This window comes from Pan paniscus, chromosome 6, assembly GCF_029289425.2.
Source record: "Pan paniscus chromosome 6, NHGRI_mPanPan1-v2.0_pri, whole genome shotgun sequence".
In the NCBI taxonomy this organism is placed as follows: domain Eukaryota; kingdom Metazoa; phylum Chordata; class Mammalia; order Primates; family Hominidae; genus Pan; species Pan paniscus.
In genome coordinates this window covers 16,422,768-16,443,168 of record NC_073255.2, presented here as the reverse complement: position 1 = coordinate 16,443,168, position 20,401 = coordinate 16,422,768, and the positions used below count along the sequence as shown (strand labels likewise).

Below are 20,401 nucleotides of genomic sequence, written 5' to 3'. Positions count from 1 at the left end.
CTGTGTGAACTTTACCAAGTTTTCTAACCTCTTGAAGGCTGCTACCCTATGAAATGGGACTAATAGTGATATCCAGATAAGAAGATTATTGAGAGTATTAAACAAGGTAATGTGAGTAGTTTTACATTTTGGGTTCTACCAAACATTCAAATTCTTAAGATTCAGAAGTCTACCATAAGTCACACTGGCATCAGTCTACTTAGAAGGACACAGAACAGGGACTGGAATTTGTCGTTATTGTAGTATCACACATTGCTCGTCTGGTTGGAATTCTCCTAGATGTCCATGCAGCACAGTTCAGATGCAAGATGAGTTGCATATCAGGTAGGTCCAGGAGCTCTCCTGGCTTAAAAGCTTTATTTCCCACAAGAGCTGCATCTCTTGAAGTGATCCTACAGTCATAGTCTCCAAGGTTGCCACAAGAGACAAGCTCTGTTCTAAGAGTTGCCACATGCAGAGAAGCCCAAAGCTGCGACTGCTTACCAGGTGTTCACAGTGTCCCCAGTGCAGGTGCAATTTATCTCAGGAGATATTTTATCATAAACAATATAATCTAGTAACAAGTCGTCATTCTTCTTTTATCAGGTTACCAGAGTAACTAACTGGAGGCAGTTAACCAATAGTCATAGTCTCTACAAAAAGCTGAGATTGTTAATCCTTTCTCTGCACATACAATATGAGCTTAATAAGTATTAAAAAGAGGATAATGGATACATATGAATATGAAAAAATGTTAGGAAGAATAAGAAATGTATCTAAAGGAAATGAAATATGTAGAGTTTTGTAAGAGAGGAATTACAGAAGATGTCAGTCATTATTTTGCATGACTTTCATTGATAAACTCATAAGTATAAGAGTGAAATCTTCCTCATCAAAGAGAAAGTCTTGCTTCACGGTTAGCATCAATACATGACACTGAGTAGCAATGGGATTTTGGTCCTCTCTGTTGTTGTAGGGAAAACAGAGCTGACTCACTGAGCCCTTTTACCACCACTCTCAGATGATCTTCCCAGACCTCTCAACTCAGACAAATTGACTGTGATGCTTTGAGCTGTAATTGTCTCCTGGGAATGCAATTTTCATACATATGCCAGTAGGATTAAGAAGATTGAACATGAGTTGTTGCATTAAAATGGACCAGTATCTCTATGGTTGATTACCACAGTTAAATATAGCAACTGAATGATGAGGCAGAAGAATCAGTGCATTTTCCCATTGGACAAGATGGCTCTTCATAGCGAGAGCTCCCTGTGTCTTGTAAATATACACTATTGATTATTGAGAATGGGCAAGAGTTAAACTACAAATCAACACAAGTCCATTCAATTTCACGAAAACTCTTCAAAGTATATGTACCACCAATTGATGACGTCCATACCATCATCTTCATCTTCATATGTAGGCATTATAATTTAGAATCCACCATCCCTTTAATTGAAGTACAAGTAGATAGATAAAAGTTTGAACATAAATACTGATAAAATAAATATTAAAGGTATATTTAGTGGATATCTCTACAGTTTTTAGGTAAATGTATATTATTAATACTTATGTTATATTTAATTAGGAAACCCACATGTATCCTATGTGTCAAAGTTTGAATAGAAAAGTGGATTACTTGAATAAGCATACATTATAATTATAATTGCCTCTAAAGTTTCAAGTGATATTAAAAATAATGTTAAGGCACATATTAATTTTTTTCTATTCTAAACAATATGGTATTAAGTTATTATATTAGTCAAGATTCTCTAGAGGGACAGAACTAATAGGCCATATATATGAGTTCATTATTAACTCATACAATCACAAGATCCCACAATAGGCCATCTGCAAGCTGAGGAGCTAGGAGAGCCAGTCCGAGTCCCAAAATTGAAAAACTTGGAGTCTGATGTTCGAGGGTAGGAAGCATCCATCACAGGAGAAAGATGTAGGCTGAGAGGTTAGGCCACTCTAGTCTTTTCATGTTTTTCTGACTGCTTTATATTCTAGACTCACTGGCAGCTGATTAGATGGTGCCCACCCAGATGAAAGGTGTTTCTGCCTTTCCCAGCCCATTGACTCAAATGTTAATCTCCTTTGGCAACACCCTCACAGACACACCCAGCATCAATACTTTGCATCCTTCCATCCAATCAAGTTGACACTCGGTATTAACCCTCACAGATCCACCCCTTGTCAACTTGAACCCATACACATCTCCGGAGATGATACATAATCTTAAAATAAAGACAATAGTAAGGTCATAATTATGCCTAACATAATACAACTATCCTTCGTACAACCAGAAATGCACCAATCCCCAAACCAAATACTATTACATAAAGTTAACGATACTTAAATACCAATATGAAGTCAGTAAATCTTATGTCACATGATAAAGGAAAACGGAAATAAAATGAAGACATTTTCTTAGTACAAGTGTATACATAAACAAACATGTTTTTAACAAAAGAAGGAGGAAATACTGATGACAATTACGGTCTTCTTTTCTGCAGCTGGCCACGTGGTCGTAGCTGGTATTGATGACTACCTTCTTCTGCTACTCATTCTGTATTCCCTTTGCCTTCAGCAAGCACCTCAGCAGTCTGTGGTATTTTTCCTGTTGGAGTGACCCAAACTTTCACTTCTGAAGAGTCTGGGCCAGTTGTAGTCCTGCCTGGATTTGGCTGTTGTAGTTTCCCATTGACCTGAATCACAGGGCATGGCAATACTAAGAGACGCCCTAATTGATCTCTTGTATTCCATGCATACTTTTCCTTATCCTATCCACTTTCCTTCCTATTGACCTTAATCACAGGGCATGACAATACTAAGGGACGCCCTAATGGATCTCCTGTATTCCATGCATACTTTTCCTTACCTGTGTTATGGAGTAGTAAACTGATTTCATCTTGTTAGTCTGGGTCAATCACCCCAGCCAACACTGTAACTCCCTTCTTAGCCTGTTGATTTAAGGTAGAAGGAGCCCAAAGTGTCCAGGCAGCAACCTTAACTTCCAGTTTAATGGAATCATTGATGTGTGTCCTGGTGGCAGCATTCCTGTCTCTGGAACTAAGACCTCTAAGTCAACAGAACGTAATGTTGCAGGAACAGGAAGCAAAAATTTTGCCAGTGGATCACTAGGGATGATGGTGAGTGGAGCCACTTCTACATCCATCACTTGATTCCTGGACCCATGAATTCTGGCTATGGGAGAAACAGTACCATATATTGCATGCTGATTCAGAGCATTCACGGCCGTCTGGAGAACTTTGCCCCAGCCCTGCAAACTATTGTTACCTTGTTTACGTTGTAATTGTGACTTCAAAAGGCCATTCCCCCATTCTGTCAATCCAGCTGCTTCAGGATGACGGGGAACATGATAAGACCAGTGAATTTCATTAGCATGAGCCCACTGTCACACTTCTTTAGCTGTGAAGTGAGTGCCTTGGTCAGAGGCAATGCTGTGTGGAATACCATGATGGTGAATAAGACATTCCGTGAGTCCACTGATGGTAGTCTTGGCAGAAGCATTGCGTGCAGGATAGGCAAACCCATATCAGGAGTAAGTGTCTATTCCAGTGAGGACAAACCTCTGCCTTTTCCATGATGGAAGAGGTCCAATGTAATCAACCTGCCACCAGGAAGCTGGCTGATCACCTTGAGGAATGGTGCCATATCAAAGGCTCAGTGTTGGTCTCTGCTGCTGGCAAATTGGGCACTTAGCACTGGCCATAGCCAGGTCAGCCTTGGTGAGTGGAAGTCCATGTTGCTGAGCCCATCCATAACCTCCATCTGTGCCACTATGGCCACTTTGTTCATGGGCCCACTGGGCGATGACAGGGGTGGCTGGGGAAAGAGGCTGAATGGTGTCCACAGAACAGGTCATCCTATCCACTTGATTGTTAAAATCCTCCTCTGCTGAGGTCACCCATTGGTGAGCATTCACATGGGATACAAATATCTTCACAGTTGTTGACCACTCAGAGAGTTTCATCCATACACCTCTTCCCCAAATTTCCTTGTCACCAATTTTCCAGTCATGCTTCTTCCAAGTCCCTGACCATCCAGCCAAACCATTGGCTACAGCCAATGAATCAGTATATAATCACACATCAGGCCATTTCTTCTCCCATGCAAAGTGCACCACTAGGTGCACTGCTCGAAGTTCTGCTCATTGGTAAGATTGCCCTTCACTGCTGTCCTTGAGGGATGTCCTAGAAAGGGGCTTAGTGCTGCAGCTGTCCACTTTCAGGTGGCGCCTGCATACCATGCAGAACCATCTTTGAACCAGTCCCTAGTCTTCTCTTCCTCTGTCAACTGATCATAGGGAACTCCCCATGAGGCCATCGGTACAGGCTGGGGAAGAGAAGGCAGGGTGGCAGGAGTGGAGACCATGGGCATTTGAGCCACTTCCTCATGTAGCTTACTTGTGCCTTCAGGACCTGCTCTAGCCTGATCACATTTATACCACGTCCATTTGATGATGGAATGCTGCTGTGCATGATCCACTTTATGGCTATATGGGTCAGAAAGCACCCAGTACATGATAGGCAGTTCAGGTCACATGGAGACTTGATGACGTATAATCAAACGTTCAATTTCCACCAAAGCCCAGTAACAGGCCGAGAGCTGTCTCTCAAAAGGAGAGTAGTTATCTGCAGAAGATGGCAGGGCCTTGTTCCAAAATCCTAGAGGCCTCTGATATGATTCACCTATGGGGGCCTGCCAAAGGCTCCAAACAGCATGCCTATCTGCCACTGACACCTCAATCACCATTGGATATGGGGGGTCATATGGCCTAAGTGGCAGAGCAGCTTGCACAGCAGCCTGGACCCATTGCAGAGCCTTCTCCTGTTCTGGACCCCACTCAAAACTGGCAGTATTTCAGGTCACTCGGTATATGGGCCAGACTAACACACCAGTTGAGGAATGTGTTCCCTCCCAAATCCAAATAAGCCCACTAGCCATTGTGCTTCTTTCTTGGTTGTAGGAGGAGCCAAATGCAGCAACTTATCCTTCACCTTAGAAGGAATATCTTGACAGGCCCCACACCACTGGACCCCTAGACATTTTACTGAGGTAGAAGTTCCCTGAATTTTAGTCGGATTTATTTCCCATCCTCTAGCATGCAAATGTCTCATCAATAAGTCTAGTGTGTTTGCTACTTCTAGACCTAGATCTCACTGGATCTAATCAGCATAATGTCATCAATGTAATGGACCAGTGTGAAACTTTGTGGAAGTGAAAAGCAATCAAGGTCTTTCTGAATAAGATGATGACACAAAGCTGGAGAGTTGATATACCCCTGAGGTAGGACAGTAAAGGTATACTGCTGGCCTTGCCAGCTGAAGGCAAATTGCTTCTGATGGGCCTTATGGACAGAAATGGAGAAAAGGCACTTGCCATGTCAATGGCTGCATACCAGGTATCAGGAGATGTGTTAATTTGCTCAAGCAATGAAGCCACATCTGGTATAGCAGCTGCAATTGGAGTTGCCTCTTGATTAATCTTATGATAATCCACTGTCATTCTCCAAGATCCATCTGTCTTCTGCACAGGCCAAATGGGAGAGTCGAACAGGGATGTGGTAGGAATCACCACCCCTGCGTCTTTCAGGTCCTTGATGGTGGCACTAATCTCCTCAATCCCTCCAGCTATGCGATATTGTTTTTGATTTAATATTTTTCTAGGTAGAGGCAGCTCTAATGGCTTCCGTTTGGCCTTTCCCACCATAATAGCCCTCACCCTACCAGTCAGGGAGCCAATGTAGGGGTTCTGTCCGCTGCTAAGTATGTCTATGCCAATTATGCATTCTGGCACTGGGGAAACGACCACAGGATGAATCCCGGGAACCACTGGACCCACTGTAAGTTGGACCTGAGCTAAAACTCCATTAGTTACCTGACCTCAATATGCCCCTACTTTAACTGGAGGACCACAGTGATGTTTTGGGTCCCCTGGAATCAATGTCAGCTCCGAGCCAGTGTCCAGTAATCCCCAAAATGTCTGATCATTTCCCTTTCCCAATGCACAGTTACCAGGTAAAAGGCCAGAGGTTTCCTTGGGGAAGGATGGAAGAAAGATTAACAGCATAAATTGTCCATAATGTAGTGGTGTTCTTCCCCTAGGGGACCCAGCCTCCCTTTCATTCAAGAGGTTCTGGGTCTGTAAACTGGCTCAAGCCTGGACATTGATTGAGGGACCATGATTCTCTGTTTTTATAATTCAAATGTCTTTTGTCCATTTGACCTAGAAGTTTTCTGCCTATATAAATTAAGTAGGAATACAGTAGGCTTCCTATCAATTTCACTTCTAGGAACACTATGATTAATTAACCAATGCCAGAGCTCTACATGAGTCAGACTATTCTGATTGCTGCTTTGCCTCTGCTGTCCATTACGATAGCTATGCCCGCCTTGCCTTTGATGGTTGAGTCCCGCCACTTGGCCCTTGCCACCTCAGGATCCAATTATTCTCATTGTATTTAAGTTTTGTAGTTGAGTGACTTTGGTTTCCACTGTTAGATCTGACATACAGAGAAGAGCAATTACTGGACTTTTCAAAGATGCAGGTGCTGCCCTCACAAATCTATTTTGCAAGGCATTGGTCAAGGGTATATTTTCTGGACCTCCTAGCTGGGATGAGTAGGTATAAAGTGACTAATCCACTTCACCATCCCAATCTCCCTAAGCCTTTGGATCCCTTCCTCTACATTAAACCAGGGGAGATCAGGCATTTCCAGCTCGCTCACAATGGCCCATCTTTTATCCATATTTTAGCTAACCAAGCAAATAAACCATTAGAACCTTTTTTAACTGCCCAAGCTGGAACATTAAATGCAGAGTCCCTACTTAGTGGGCCCAAATCAATAAATTCAGCCTGACCCGACTCTATCTTCCTTCCACCATTACCCCACACTCTTAATATCCATTCCCATGCCTGTTCTGCAGATTTCTGCTTATATTAATTAGAGAATTCAAGCAGTTCTCAAGTGTAGCACACCTCCTCTTGGGTCACACTGTCAACCCCACCTCTAGGGGCCTGCCAGGACTTTAGTCTAGTTGTAGGTCTAGAAGCAAACAGGGGTGTTGGGGGTGGCTCCTGAGGAGAATCAACATTATCTTGCCTGGCAACTGCCTCAGGGGAGGCCATCACTGTTGCCTCAGGCAGTGCAGGGTTTATCTCCTCAGACAAAGGTGGAACGGCTGATGGCGGCATGGGTTGGGGAGTGGATGTTGTCACTACTGGGGATGGGGAAGCTTTTTCTTCTGGCAAAAAAGATTCATCAGAGTTTACAAACTCAGTGTCCCCAGCTTCATCAGGGTCCCCCCACACGTCCGCATTCCAAGTTGCAGGGTCCCATTCTTTTCCAATCAATGGCCTCACTTTAACAGTAGACACCTGGTGAGGCTGTGCATGCATCTTTCCTTGCAGATGACCCACTCACATGATAAGAGCTTGTGTCTGTGTTTCCACAATTTGGGCTCCTTCTCAACAGAAGATAAGTCTTTCACTCAGGACAATCTTAGCAGATTTGAGGCTCAGTATCTGCTTCTGAAGCTAGGAGTTAGAATCCCTGAGTTTATCATTTTCTTTCATCACTTTTCCACTGAACTTAGGAGCAATGAACTAGCTTCATTATGTTTCTTGGTTCTCCATATATGGTCAAAGGTATTGTATATAGAGTCACTAAACTCCTTGCCTTCACGAGCAATGAATCAGGAGCGTCAAATGCATTTATTTTGCATAACTCCCTAAACAATTCACACCAAGGACTATGAGTGTTCTCCATACTATTAGAAGTAGAGTCCTTAGCATTTTGGGGTCTAATATTAAGCAGCCAACTCCAGAAATCCCAAAACCAATGAAGGAATTCCATCCTTAATATTCTGCTCCTCTAGAACCACTCCTGGTACCAAAATCTGTCTTAGTCAGGGTTCTCTAGAGGGACAGAACTGATAGGATAGATATATGTATGAAGTGTAGTTATTAAGTATTATCTCACATGATCACAAGGTCCCACAATAGGCCGTCTGCAAGCTGAGGAGCAAGGAGAGCCAGTCTGAGTTCCACAACTGAAGAACTTGGAGTCTGATGTTCGAGGGCAGGAAGCATCTAGCACGGGAGAAAGATGTAGGTTGAGAGGTTAGGCCAGACTACTCTTTTCATGTTTTTCTGATTGCTTTATATTCTAGCCGCATTGGCAGCTGATTAGATGGTGTCCACTCAGATTAAGGGTGGGTCTGCCTTTCCCAGCCAGTGACTCAAATGTTAATCTCCTTTGGCAACACCCTCACAGACCTGACCAGGACCAATACTTCGCATGCTTCAATCCAATCAATTTGACTCTCAGTATTAACCATCACACTTATGCAGCCATATTTACTTGATTCCCTAAACAGAATGGAAATTAGCATATGTTAACAGTTCTTGGTTTCTCATTTTCTAAGGTAAAACAAGTCTGGAATGAGTAAAATGAACAGTATGGTAAACTTAGCTTTAGCTAATTTTCCTTAATTCTCTTTATTTTCTATTTCCTATGAATGGTTTAACAATTCTTAGAAAACAGAAGAATATGCAAATGTTAGCTTGGAGTCTAACTGCTTTTCCACATCATAAATGTTGATGTATTTTCAATGAAATTGGAATCACACCTCCAAGTAGAAATAAAAATGCCCAAGCTGATTCACTCTTGAGTGTAGAAGACAAAGTTCATAACTGCCTGTGAGTCTGTAATGAGAATATCAATGCTCTTTTACAGCTTTTGCCAGCAAGAGAAGCTTCCAATGACCTTCCAGTCCTGTGTGATCACCAAAGAGTGCCAGGTTTCCGAGTGGTCAGAGTGGAGCCCCTGCTCAAAAACATGCCATGACATGGTGTCCCCTGCAGGCACTCGTGTAAGGACACGAACCATCAGGCAGTTTCCCATTGGCAGTGAAAAGGAGTGTCCAGAATTTGAAGAAAAAGAACCCTGTTTGTCTCAAGGAGATGGAGTTGTCCCCTGTGCCACGTGAGTAAATAAAGAAGGGCATAGTGTCTGCCCAAACTACATTTGCTCAGCTATTTGATTTTGACTGAACAGTACTCTAAGCAACAGTAATTTTTACACATAAAAAATATCTTTACAAACAGTATCCTTAAAAAAAACTTTTTTTACAGAATAAAAGTGTCCTGACAAACTAAATCTCCATGAAATTTTTAGCACCAATTCTATGTTTATGTATTTTCTATAATAGGAGTTGCCAAAATTTTTCTGTAAAGGGGTAGATAGTTAAAACATTAAGCTTTGCAGGCCATACGTGTCTCTATTGCAATGACTCAACACTGCTGTTGGAGCTAGAGGTAATATGTAAACAACTGAGTGTGGCTGTGTTCCAATAAAATTTTATTTATATAAAAAAAAGGTGGCAGGTTGATTTGATCTTGGGCCACAGTTTGTCAACCTCCATTCCACAAGATAAAATAAACTTTCCAAATATAGATTATCGTTAACTATTAAAATTCAGTACTTTGTATAACAAATCCTATTCACTAGAGTAAAATACTACATCAAAATAACGAGACTTTAAGTTCCATGAGGACAAAGATTGTGCTTACTAATATTGGGAAAAGGGTTGGGTTTTTTGCTTGTTTGCTTTTTGTTTAATTACTAGCATATATCACAATACCTGTTACAAAATAAGTGTTCAATAAATATTCATTGAATTCAGATTAAATAAGACTCATTCTGAAACATTTGGCAGTATGACAGTATTAAAATATAATTTCCAAGTTATCATTGTGAATTATTTTGGTAATAGCAATATTTCAGCTTAATCTGTATATATGATATTTATAAAGCAACTTATATTCGTTTTTCAATAGAGATGTGTGAACTTCATTGAGAGCATCTCTGGATTATTCCAAACATTTAAAGAACATGCATATAGCTAGATCTTTATGAACCAGTGGGGAGGCAAATTACTACTACTACTATTCCCATAACAACAACAACAAAAAGTAATGTTTTATACCAGATATATAATTCTGCAGCACTTTGGACTCATCCATTGTGCTCTAATGTAAAAAGTGACTGAAACCTCCACAGAGAATTTCCTCCCCAATGTCTCTGCCTATCCCACTGATTGTTCTGGTTCCTCTCCACATAATAGGCTCAAGGAAGTTGCCAGGATTTCCTGTATTTTCTCTCCTACGAGTTTCCTCTATTTTTGTTGCAAGCTAGGTGCTTTATTCTTTTTCTTCTCAGATATTCAAACACAATTAACAAAATAAACATATATCCTTGAGTATCTTTCTCCATGCCCTTTTTTGGGGGTAGCATTTTTCATAGAATGTGTAACCAATTTAAATTATTGACAGGCTATTCCTCTCATTGGACTTTTTGGCGTGACCTAAATCAGAACTTCAATTTATTTAAAACAATTATTGCAGCTCCCTTAACAAATGATCTATTTGGTTTTGCTTCCTTCCCCTTCAATCCCCAAAGCAGGCATCAATTATTCGTGTTTCTATAATTGACCTGAGTGCTGCACTTCCTTTATAAATTAATGTCAGGTGTTGTTTCTTCATGACTCAGTCCCACAATTCGTTAAGCAACAAATCCCCACTTATAAAATTTAAAAACAGGCATGAAGTTCATCTTTACTGTCACAAAACCTTACCACTGACAGAGTGAAGCATCTAGATTAGACATCTGAGGGCCGTTTAACCTTCTGCCTGATTCAGATGAATATTTGCACATCCATTTGCACCTATGTTGGCTGTTCATCTGATTACTAAGGAAGCCTCTTGGTTAAAGTGACACAAAGTGCTACATGAGTCATGTTCTTTGTGCTTTTAGAATATCCATTTTCCTTGAGGTGGAGAAATGCCATCACTTCCTGTCTTCCGTGGCATCGGGAAATATTTCCCTAGCTATCTCCTTCAATCACGTGTTGGACTGACAATCCCCTGACATTTTTCTCACATCATAATCTTGATTGGAGCTTTAATTGAGCATCATAGATCTTCTTTCCTGTGCTCCACTGATGAGAAGTGCCAGCTCTTTGCATCATGCATCAGCACTCATTAGGAATGCTCAGTGCTACCAAAAAAAAAAAAAAAAAAATCTTATTCTTGACAATAAAGAGAAAACTCTGATTTACTGTCTTATAATTTTCAACCCTAATATACAATTATAATCTTGCTATACTGTGCGGTTTTCATTTATTTTGTAAAAGGCAAAGCAAATGTTTTGGTTCATCATCACTCAGAATGTTTCCCATTTTCATATTCAATCCACCTTTGTTTATAGGCAACAAGAAAGGGCAAGCCTGGGTTCAGCTTAATTGAACATAAAATTTCATGTTTTCAGCATTATGCTCCCTTTTCATAAAATATTTATAAGTAACTTCCAGTAATTGCAATTGAAACAGGTTCACCCTAAATTTAACCCCTCATTAAATGGAGCACTGCAGAGCATAAAGAAGGAGTTGAAACCAAATATGCACCATAGATGTAGTCTATGATGGATTCTCTAGGAAAATGCTTTTGAGACTAATTTTCATTAAAACAAAGTATGACAGGAGTAGAGAAACATGTCATTCAATAATTATGGTTGCCGCTTGTGGTGTTTTCCTTATTTAGGTATGGCTGGAGAACTACAGAGTGGACCGAGTGCCGTGTGGACCCTTTGCTCAGTCAGCAGGACAAGAGGCGCGGCAACCAGACGGCCCTCTGTGGAGGGGGCATCCAGACCCGAGAGGTGTACTGCGTGCAGGCCAACGAAAACCTCCTCTCACAATTAAGTACCCACAAGAACAAAGAAGGTAACCTTTGCTCTCTTCTCAAGGATTCACTTATGAAGACTGACTGAGCATGTGATTGCTCTGAAGGGATATATACACAGCCATCCAGGTTATGAGGGCTGCATTTCTGTTCACATTGTGGTTGGTATTCACTATGGTACACAGTAATCCACATTATGGTTGTGAAAATATTTAATACAATTCCATCTTTGGTCAGTTCTGGTTTACTGACAAGTTTTTAAAATTTTGACTTAAAGGCCTTCTTGACTCAACCTCTTCATCAAAGTTTAGCAGGAATAATGTAAAAACTAGACGAAAATTTATCTGTAAATATACACATATCATGCAAATATATATTCTAAATTCAAAAATTATATAAGAAGTAAAACCTGCTTGTCAAAAAAAATCTTATTTGGATAAAATGTGGTTAAAAATAAGTTAATTATGATATTGTATAAAATTGTCAATTTCAATTTAAATAAGTAGAGAATAGAAACTACAGTAAAAGAAAACTTTAACCCAAAGGCATTTTTTAAAACTCTTCAGTTGTTTGGCAGATAAATCTTTTTTTAATTAAATCTGTTTCAGGACCAGATATAGTAAGTGTACAAAAGAATAAGTGAATACAAAATGGCCCAAGCTAAAACTATATATTTTAGATATTAATATGACTCTGAAATTATCATAATTATTTGATTAAGTGTATATTGAATTAGTACATCTTCAAGTTCACACACAAATATGAACATCTTTAAGCAGTACTGTAAGCAGTCTTTATCCTCCTTCTGTCTGAGGAATAGCAGGACTTCTTTCACTGACCCATTGAACGTATATTAACATATACAATTTGTTTAAGAGAGTGAGGATAGAAATACCAATACAGATTGCATGTCATGGAAGTCCTCAAAGTCATCAGGAGAGCATGTAGACAAACCAGTAATTAAAATGCAGTATGCCATGCCATACAACGAAGTTTCAGAATGAGCGTAAGGGAGTAGTAGAAACAGAGCCCTTTATGGAGGGAGTGGCACTTGAGCTGAATGACGACAGAGACACTACTTACAGGGAAGCATGGCAAGAGTGCAAGAGGGAGTTCATTTCAGGCAAGGGAACAATGTGTATGAATGCACAATGCTAAAGAAAAGCAAAAACCAAGGGCAAATCTCACCAATAAAGATGAGCGTGTTGTATTTGGCAGGTTGTAGAGACGGGAGGGGAGGAAAGGAGATGAGAGGAAAGGATTGGATTTCCTAGAAAATACCTTGGTAGAAAAAGAACAAGGATAAAGGCCCTATTTGATACCACCAAATGAAATACCAAAAAAGGAGAATATTTTGGGAAGGAATATGAGCAAAAAGGATCAGAAAATAAGGTAAAGAACCAAGAGAAATGAATGTTTTTAAAACCAAAGAAGAGATGGCTTCTCTCCCCCTCCCAAAAAGGACTGACACCAGTGACCAGTAATTAATGGAAGATAAAAACTGAAGTTTTGCAGTTGCAACTTTCAAAATTTAATTGTTCTGTATCCACTAACTTTACACAGCATGTCAACTCATTTAGGAGTCTAGCCTAGGGATACATTTTACTACTAATGTATCTTGAGGTTATAAGGAAGTAACATAAAACATGTAATGTTAGTACATTAATATTTTCTTGGCCACTTTAATGGCTGCATTTTAACACTCTTAAGTAGATTTATTATAGCAGTCTTTCCAGGGTAGTATAATTTCATTGCTAGGGGTAGATCAGATTTTAGTTTTGGAATGTCAATTATGTCCTGTAGGTTATTACTTTCCAAAGATCCTCCAGAATTCTGAATTGCAACTGGGTATTTTTTTTAAAGCATTTTCTTTTAGAGCTCCCCCCAACCACAGCTAAATCACTGCAGACACCAAAAACAGTCACAGGAAAAGAAGGAATATTGAAAGAATATCATTATTAAGATGTAGTTGTTAGACTAAAGCAAATGCCAAAGCAAAGGTCAATAGATATGGAGGCAACTAATTCACCTAAAATTAATATTTATCATGTAAATATGTAACATGAATAATTTAGGAGTGTGTGTCCTTTCATATCAAATGCCAAGAATACTAATGAACTTCTTAAAGTCTTTGCAAAAACAGTTGATTCTCCCTAAAAATGTAGCATTTATTCCACCAAATTTAGACTATGTTAGTTTCTCCCCGGGAGCACTTAACATTTCCCAATAGGAAACATATTCAGTATACCAGCATCCCAGGGGTGACATGCGAAGTCTATAAATATGTGTGAATGGAGAACAATTAGGCTGTGGGCTTGAAGATTATTCACACTCGATGTTCAGTCATGTTTATATGAAAAAATGTAAAGCTTATCTTATAAAAGAGAGAAATCCCTCAAAACAACTCCCCCAGCTAATAAGAAGACACTCATTTCAAGAATCCATGACTGTGTAACCATGAACAACCTGTACTATGAACAACTCAGTTTTACTTGAAGAACTATCTACACTGTTCTCTTTGCAGATTCACACCATGTGTTCTCTAGATGACTTGTTTTCACATATAACCAAGATGTGAAAAAGACCCTAACACAAAACAAAATACTTTAACTCAAAAATAAAATTTATTAGTACAAAAAAATACTGAAAGCAAGTGATATGAAATTTATGTAAACTTCCTTTATTAACTTGGTGCATTGTGTTACACAGGGGAATGGTACTGACTACCTTAGCATAAAGGCAGGAAGCATTAATGACTTTTTTACTCATTGGTATATTCTGTACTACTAAGTGACACACACCATAAGGGACAGAAAAATTCTTATCCTTGGAGTTAATACATTTAATTTCCAAAATAATAAATTGTATCTTATTAAGGTACTCACAAGGTCTTTAGTAAAATATTCACAATTTAGTATGCTATTTGTGTCAGTGGAATTATATCATCAGAACATATCCTAAGTTGGAGATAGCACCTGTAAACAGTAAGAAGAAATATATCTCATCAATATTGGAGAGTGTCTATATTTTATTATTGCACTGCTCTTAGCTGTAGGTAACCCTCCCAATCCTGACAACTATTCCCCCACAATATTCAGGTGAGCAGAATTTCTACTATATCATTTCCGTAGAAGAAAGGCTTGACAAGTTCCCTACTGACAGTGTCAGTAGTAAAACCCTTGACAGTTTTTGTTCAGCCAGCTGATCTGTGAAGAATGTCCAGCTTATGCTGGCATGAAATCTATCCTTATCAGAATATGACAGGAAGAGGCCTTGCCTGTGGGGAGGTTATCTGTATGAGTCCTAGAAAGTTGATGAACATGTTGCTGATCACTGGATGCATGGAACTAAATTGATTTTTTTAGAGTTCAAAGTAAAATGAAAGTAGATTTTACCTACAGTAACTCAAGAAATTCTTCCATTTGGTACAGATTGAACATGTTTTTAAGTGAGGGAAGCTGAAAGTATTGGTTATAAGGCAACATTAAGTTTACAGTGACTTACAGGAAACTGAAGAGCATTTCTCTGTAGAAAACATATTAAAAACCCACACTAAAATCTGGATATTGTCTGTGGGATTGAGGGTTATTAAGAAAGACAGCCTAGATAATAAGCCTGTATGATGACATAGAATGAGATATAGCAACAGAAAGGATTGGAGGATCAATGGGAAGATAGGCGGAGGGATGGATGATTGAACTGTGAATAGATAGATGGAAAGGTAAGTAAAAAACTCGCATTTCCTCATGCTCAACAAAGAAATAAGAAAATAAAATAGTCACACCATTGCTAAATGGAAAGTAAATTATTTATCACTGTATTTTGTCTACAGTTTCCACACATAAACCCACTTTAGAAAAAGCTTTTTGGAAAAAGAGAAAAGAAAAGAAAGGCTATGCTTACGGTGCTATTTTCCTGTTATTTTAGAAAGTAAATATCAGAGTGTGTTGAAGTCTTGTGCTGTGTCTTTTCTGTTCCTCACTTTTGAAATAAAAGGTAGGTAAGAATATTTTACATGATAGTTCCACCTGAAGTGTGTATAAGGGAACCATGTGTCGCTGATACCTAAGAGAGTCTCCATAGATTCTCAGGTGCAATCCTTAAGTCGTTTAGGAAAGGGAGTGGTTTATTTTTACTTTCTATTTTGCTAAAAATATATCAAACCTGTCCCATGAAGAAAAATGATTTCATGTTTTCTGACTTTCTATAACGCCATTATGTAGATGTAAATTACAGGAAAACAAGATTTTTAAATTTACTGACTTCTAAAACTTTCACTAGTATACTATAATTATACAAACAGGCATATAAAGTTTGGCTGTGAACACTTTTTGAGAATAATATAAGTATAAACACTCCATAATTTATTGTATTTCTAAGCATACCACTTTCTGCTCATCTTAATATGGTAAATGAAAAAGGACTAGAACCCATGATGGCTACAGCTTGGAAACACAATGCACTGTAAATACAGTGGGATGTAAAAAGCACTGGAAAATAATACGGCAGGTCCTCAAATAATGCTGTTTTGTCCATGAACATTTTGTCATAACACTGACGAGAAAAAAAAAATTGATTCCCAGCTGAGGAATGTGGAGTCTGCCTGTTCCTCCCATGTCTGCATGGGTTTTCTCTGGGTATTTTGGTTTGCTCACATGCCTCAGAGATGTTCACATCAGGTGAATTGGCATGTCTACGGAGTCCCTGTCTGAGTGAGTGTGGGTGTGTGTGTGAGTGCACCCTGAGATGGGATGGTGTGTTGTCCAGCCACAGTTCCCGCCTTGCTCCCTAAACTGACGGAATAGGCTCTGGCCACCCACGACCCCAGACTGGAATAATTAGGTAATGAATGATCTTACTTGTTTTTAATCTTTCTTAAGTGTATGTACAACTTAGATTTATTTCAATGTTTAATATTAAAAGTGTTTTGGTCTTTATTTAGAAGTTTAGTGATGTTTTTGTGACCAGACATATGCGGTGGGAACTTAACTCTCTTGTTTATATCAATTAGCCTATGGAGAAATGAGTTCTCTTTTAACGATCATTAGTCAAGGCTTCCAAGAACCTATCGGTGACGTTAAATGAGGACTTACTGTATATAATAATTAAAACATAGGAATTCCCAAAGGAATCAGAGCCTCCTTGTTAGCCAGTCCTCTGTATATCTTGTGGGAGAGAACAGCTTTTACCCTATGAAATTACTCTGTGATCAGTGGACTACAAAATGGAAAGTGAGATGTCAAGAGGTTCAGCTATTGGGGTAAAAGGTAATAAAAACTCATGCTGGGAATTAGATTAAGGTAGTTAGTTGTCTACCCAGAGGTAACGTAAGAGTTTTTATTGGAGAAACAGCTTACTGATGAGACTTCAGGAAGTATTCAACCAAAAAGGCAAAGAAACATATCATGAGGCAGCTCAGAAGTCAGATAAACATGAGTACTGTGCTTTATACCTTTGACTTGGTAGGTTTTTAATAAACATTTGCTGTTTGATATATTTACTGTTCCCTTTATAAAATGGTACAATCTCTTTTAATTTGTCTGAAAATTATCTCTTGAATATTTCAAATATCCACCCCCACTTCCTTAAATTCTGTTTCACAAAGAGGCTATATTCACACTCACACTGCCTTTTATCTCTGAATATAGAACTGTTTACACCTCTGAATTTGAATAGAGGACACATGATCTAGTCCTTAAATCAAATGACATGAGTCAAGATTCACACACCTTGTTTTCAGTTTGGACACTAATTTAAGGGAACAGTTTTTATTTCTTTTATCTTTTCTAATTATAGTATATACTTTAAAAGTCTTTTAACTTCTCATCTTAAGGCTATTTTCAATAGAACCCCAGATAGGAATCAGGAAACCTGGTTTTCATTTCTGCTTGGCATGTATTCTTAGGCACATTACTTAACTTTATTTGCCTGAAGATAACTATTTATAAATTACTCTTCTGTTCCTATTCAAGCTATGTGACAGACTAGCTTACACGAAAAAACAGCCTTTATATAACACCTAGTCAAGATTCACACACTTGGAATATATTGTTTGGGGAAAAAGGTAGAAACATTAAACCCTCTTATATTTTATTAACTCATTATGCATGTTAAAAATTTAAGAGTAATTATGAAGTAAAAATACATATTTTGGTTTAATAACTACTAATATATTTGTATAATTATGTATTATACAGTAATATAATCAATTATTAATAATTGCCTATATATTTTTTCCAATGTTGTTTTAAATGATCTTAAGGGCAGAACTGAAGTCTTGACTAACTAAATGATTCCCCAGAACAAACCAGCAAGGCTGAGCTGCTGATGCTTTCTGTGGTTGCCCTTGGGTGGGGATGGTACAGGAAAAGTGTTACACATTTTGGGAACCTAGGAGGAGTGAAGCCAATAAGGAGCATGACACAGAAACTTTAGCCAGAGAAAGAGAATACAGGCAAAAATACTGCATTACTTCATTAATCTCAAAGGATAATCAAGTAAGTAGAGAAACTCAACTTACCTGTAGAGGGAGATGACAATTAAATAGGTCAGCCTCAGTCTTAACTTAGGAGAAAAATAAGACTCACTAAGAATTCCAATTATGGGCCTGTATTCCTATTGGTTTTAGTTTCAAACTTATGCTTACTTCCATGAGTCCAAAAACTGCAAAGCTGAGAAATTAATATAAGAAATTATATCATTCCACTGGTACTACTAGAATGCCTGAAATAAACAAATGCAAAAACTCTCTAGATGAAAATACCTTAACCTAAGGCACAGGATTTACCCCTGTAAACTGCACCATCCAAAATTATGAATTATGCAAGGAAAAATAATCCATCATAAACAGGATTTAAAATGCCTAACAAACAGTAAGATTAGACTCCCAAGATAGAAAATACTGTATTAGAAATAGCAGATAGAGGCCAGGCATGGTGACTCATGCCTGTAATCCCACCACTTTGTGAGGCTGAGGCGGGTGGATAACTTGAGTCTGGGAGTTCGAGACCAGACTGTGCAACACGGTGAAACTTTGTCTCTACCAAAACAATATAAAAACTGCCAGGCGTGATGGCATGCACCTGTAGTCCCATCTACATGGGAGGCTGAGGTAAGAGGATCTCTTGAGCCCAGGAGGTGGAGATTGCAGTTAACCAAGATTGTGCCACTGCACTCCAGCCTCAGTGACAGAGAAAGACCCTGTCGCAAAACAAACAAAAAATCAGATAGAGACCATAAAATGCTAAAAACTTATTAAAGATTTAAAGGAAAAACTTTACAAGATTAAAAATAATGAGTCAGATTAAAAAAGACCAATTTTTTAAAATAGTAGTTTTAGAACTGAAAAACACATTCACTGGAAATAAATAAATGGGTAGTTTGGACAGATTGAACTAAAGAGTTATTAGCAAACTGAAGACAAAAATAAGGAAATAATTGAATATTTAATACTGAGAATAGAAGTTGAAAATAAAAATGAGGATAATAGTCATGCGGAGTTGACAAGAAGGTTCAGAATATAAGAATCAAAAGAAAGGGAGAGAAAATGCTCCAGAAGTGGTAAAAAACACAGATATACAGAATTAGGAAAAACAAGAATTTTCAAGCAGGATAATAAAATACCCGCACTAGGGACAATGTAGTGAAATTTCAGCTCAACAACTACAAAGATATGTTGAAAGGAATAGAGACAAGAAAAACATTATTTACAAAGGAATTAGCAAATTAATAGTGAAATTTTCAGCAGCTTCAGAAAAACAAAACAACACTAATTATATATTCAGAGTTCTGAGAGGAAAGTAACTGGCAATGTAGAATTATTTACCCAGCTACCTAACTTTCAAAAGTATGGGCAAAATTTAGACAAAGGTGAAAGGGATTGCCTTCAATAAACTTCACTGAAAGATTGCCAAAGGATATTTAAGAAGAAGGAAATCAAACCAAGAAAGATTGATTAAAGATGAGAAAAGAATTTGGTAAACACATGGATAGTCTAATTAAGCAGAGATATGTATGAAGCAATACTAATATTATAATGTGCATTTAGTTGATGAACAAAAATAATATAGGATAGGAAACAATAAGGAGAGTATTGTTTAGGAAAAAGGTGGAAATATCGAACACCCTTCTATTTTACTAACATTATGCATGTTAAACATTTAAGCATAATTATTAAGTAATAATACATATTTTGGTTTTAATAACTATTAATACATTATTGTATAATTATGTATTATTATACACTAATACAATCAAGTATTAATAATTAAGTAATGTGCAGATATATTGTTCCAATCCAATAGAAAAAATGAAAGAGGCTGGATAAAATTTAATCAATTTAATAGAAGTACTAAATAAGAAAAAAATACCGATTTTTTTTACACGGACTATCTAATACCAAATAAAGACTAGAATTGGAGCTTTAAAATGTCAGAGTAAAAGATTATTACAGGAAATTATTTTGTTTTAACTATAAACTGCATCTGAGAGACAAATCAGCTGTATTACAAATGTTTACAGTGACCAAACTAAGAGTGTGGACTATTGAGTCCCAACAGTCACCACCGCTGGAAAATATGTAAGCAGACTAACAGATCACACTGTGTATTAATATTTTCTAGTCAATAATGCCACCTTTATATACAAAGCA

General features: G+C 38.1%; 1 protein-coding gene across 1 annotated transcript in view; it reads left to right on the top strand.

The window, feature by feature from the left end:
- Positions 1–20,401, top strand: part of THSD7A (thrombospondin type 1 domain containing 7A) — a 474,918-nt gene that overhangs the window by 231,861 nt on the left and 222,656 nt on the right. Inside the window, exons 3-4 of the mRNA XM_003824998.6 lie at positions 8,747–8,995; positions 11,611–11,792. Coding sequence (XP_003825046.5) covers positions 8,747–8,995; positions 11,611–11,792 — 431 coding nt within the window. The remainder of the gene's footprint in view (positions 1–8,746; positions 8,996–11,610; positions 11,793–20,401) is intronic.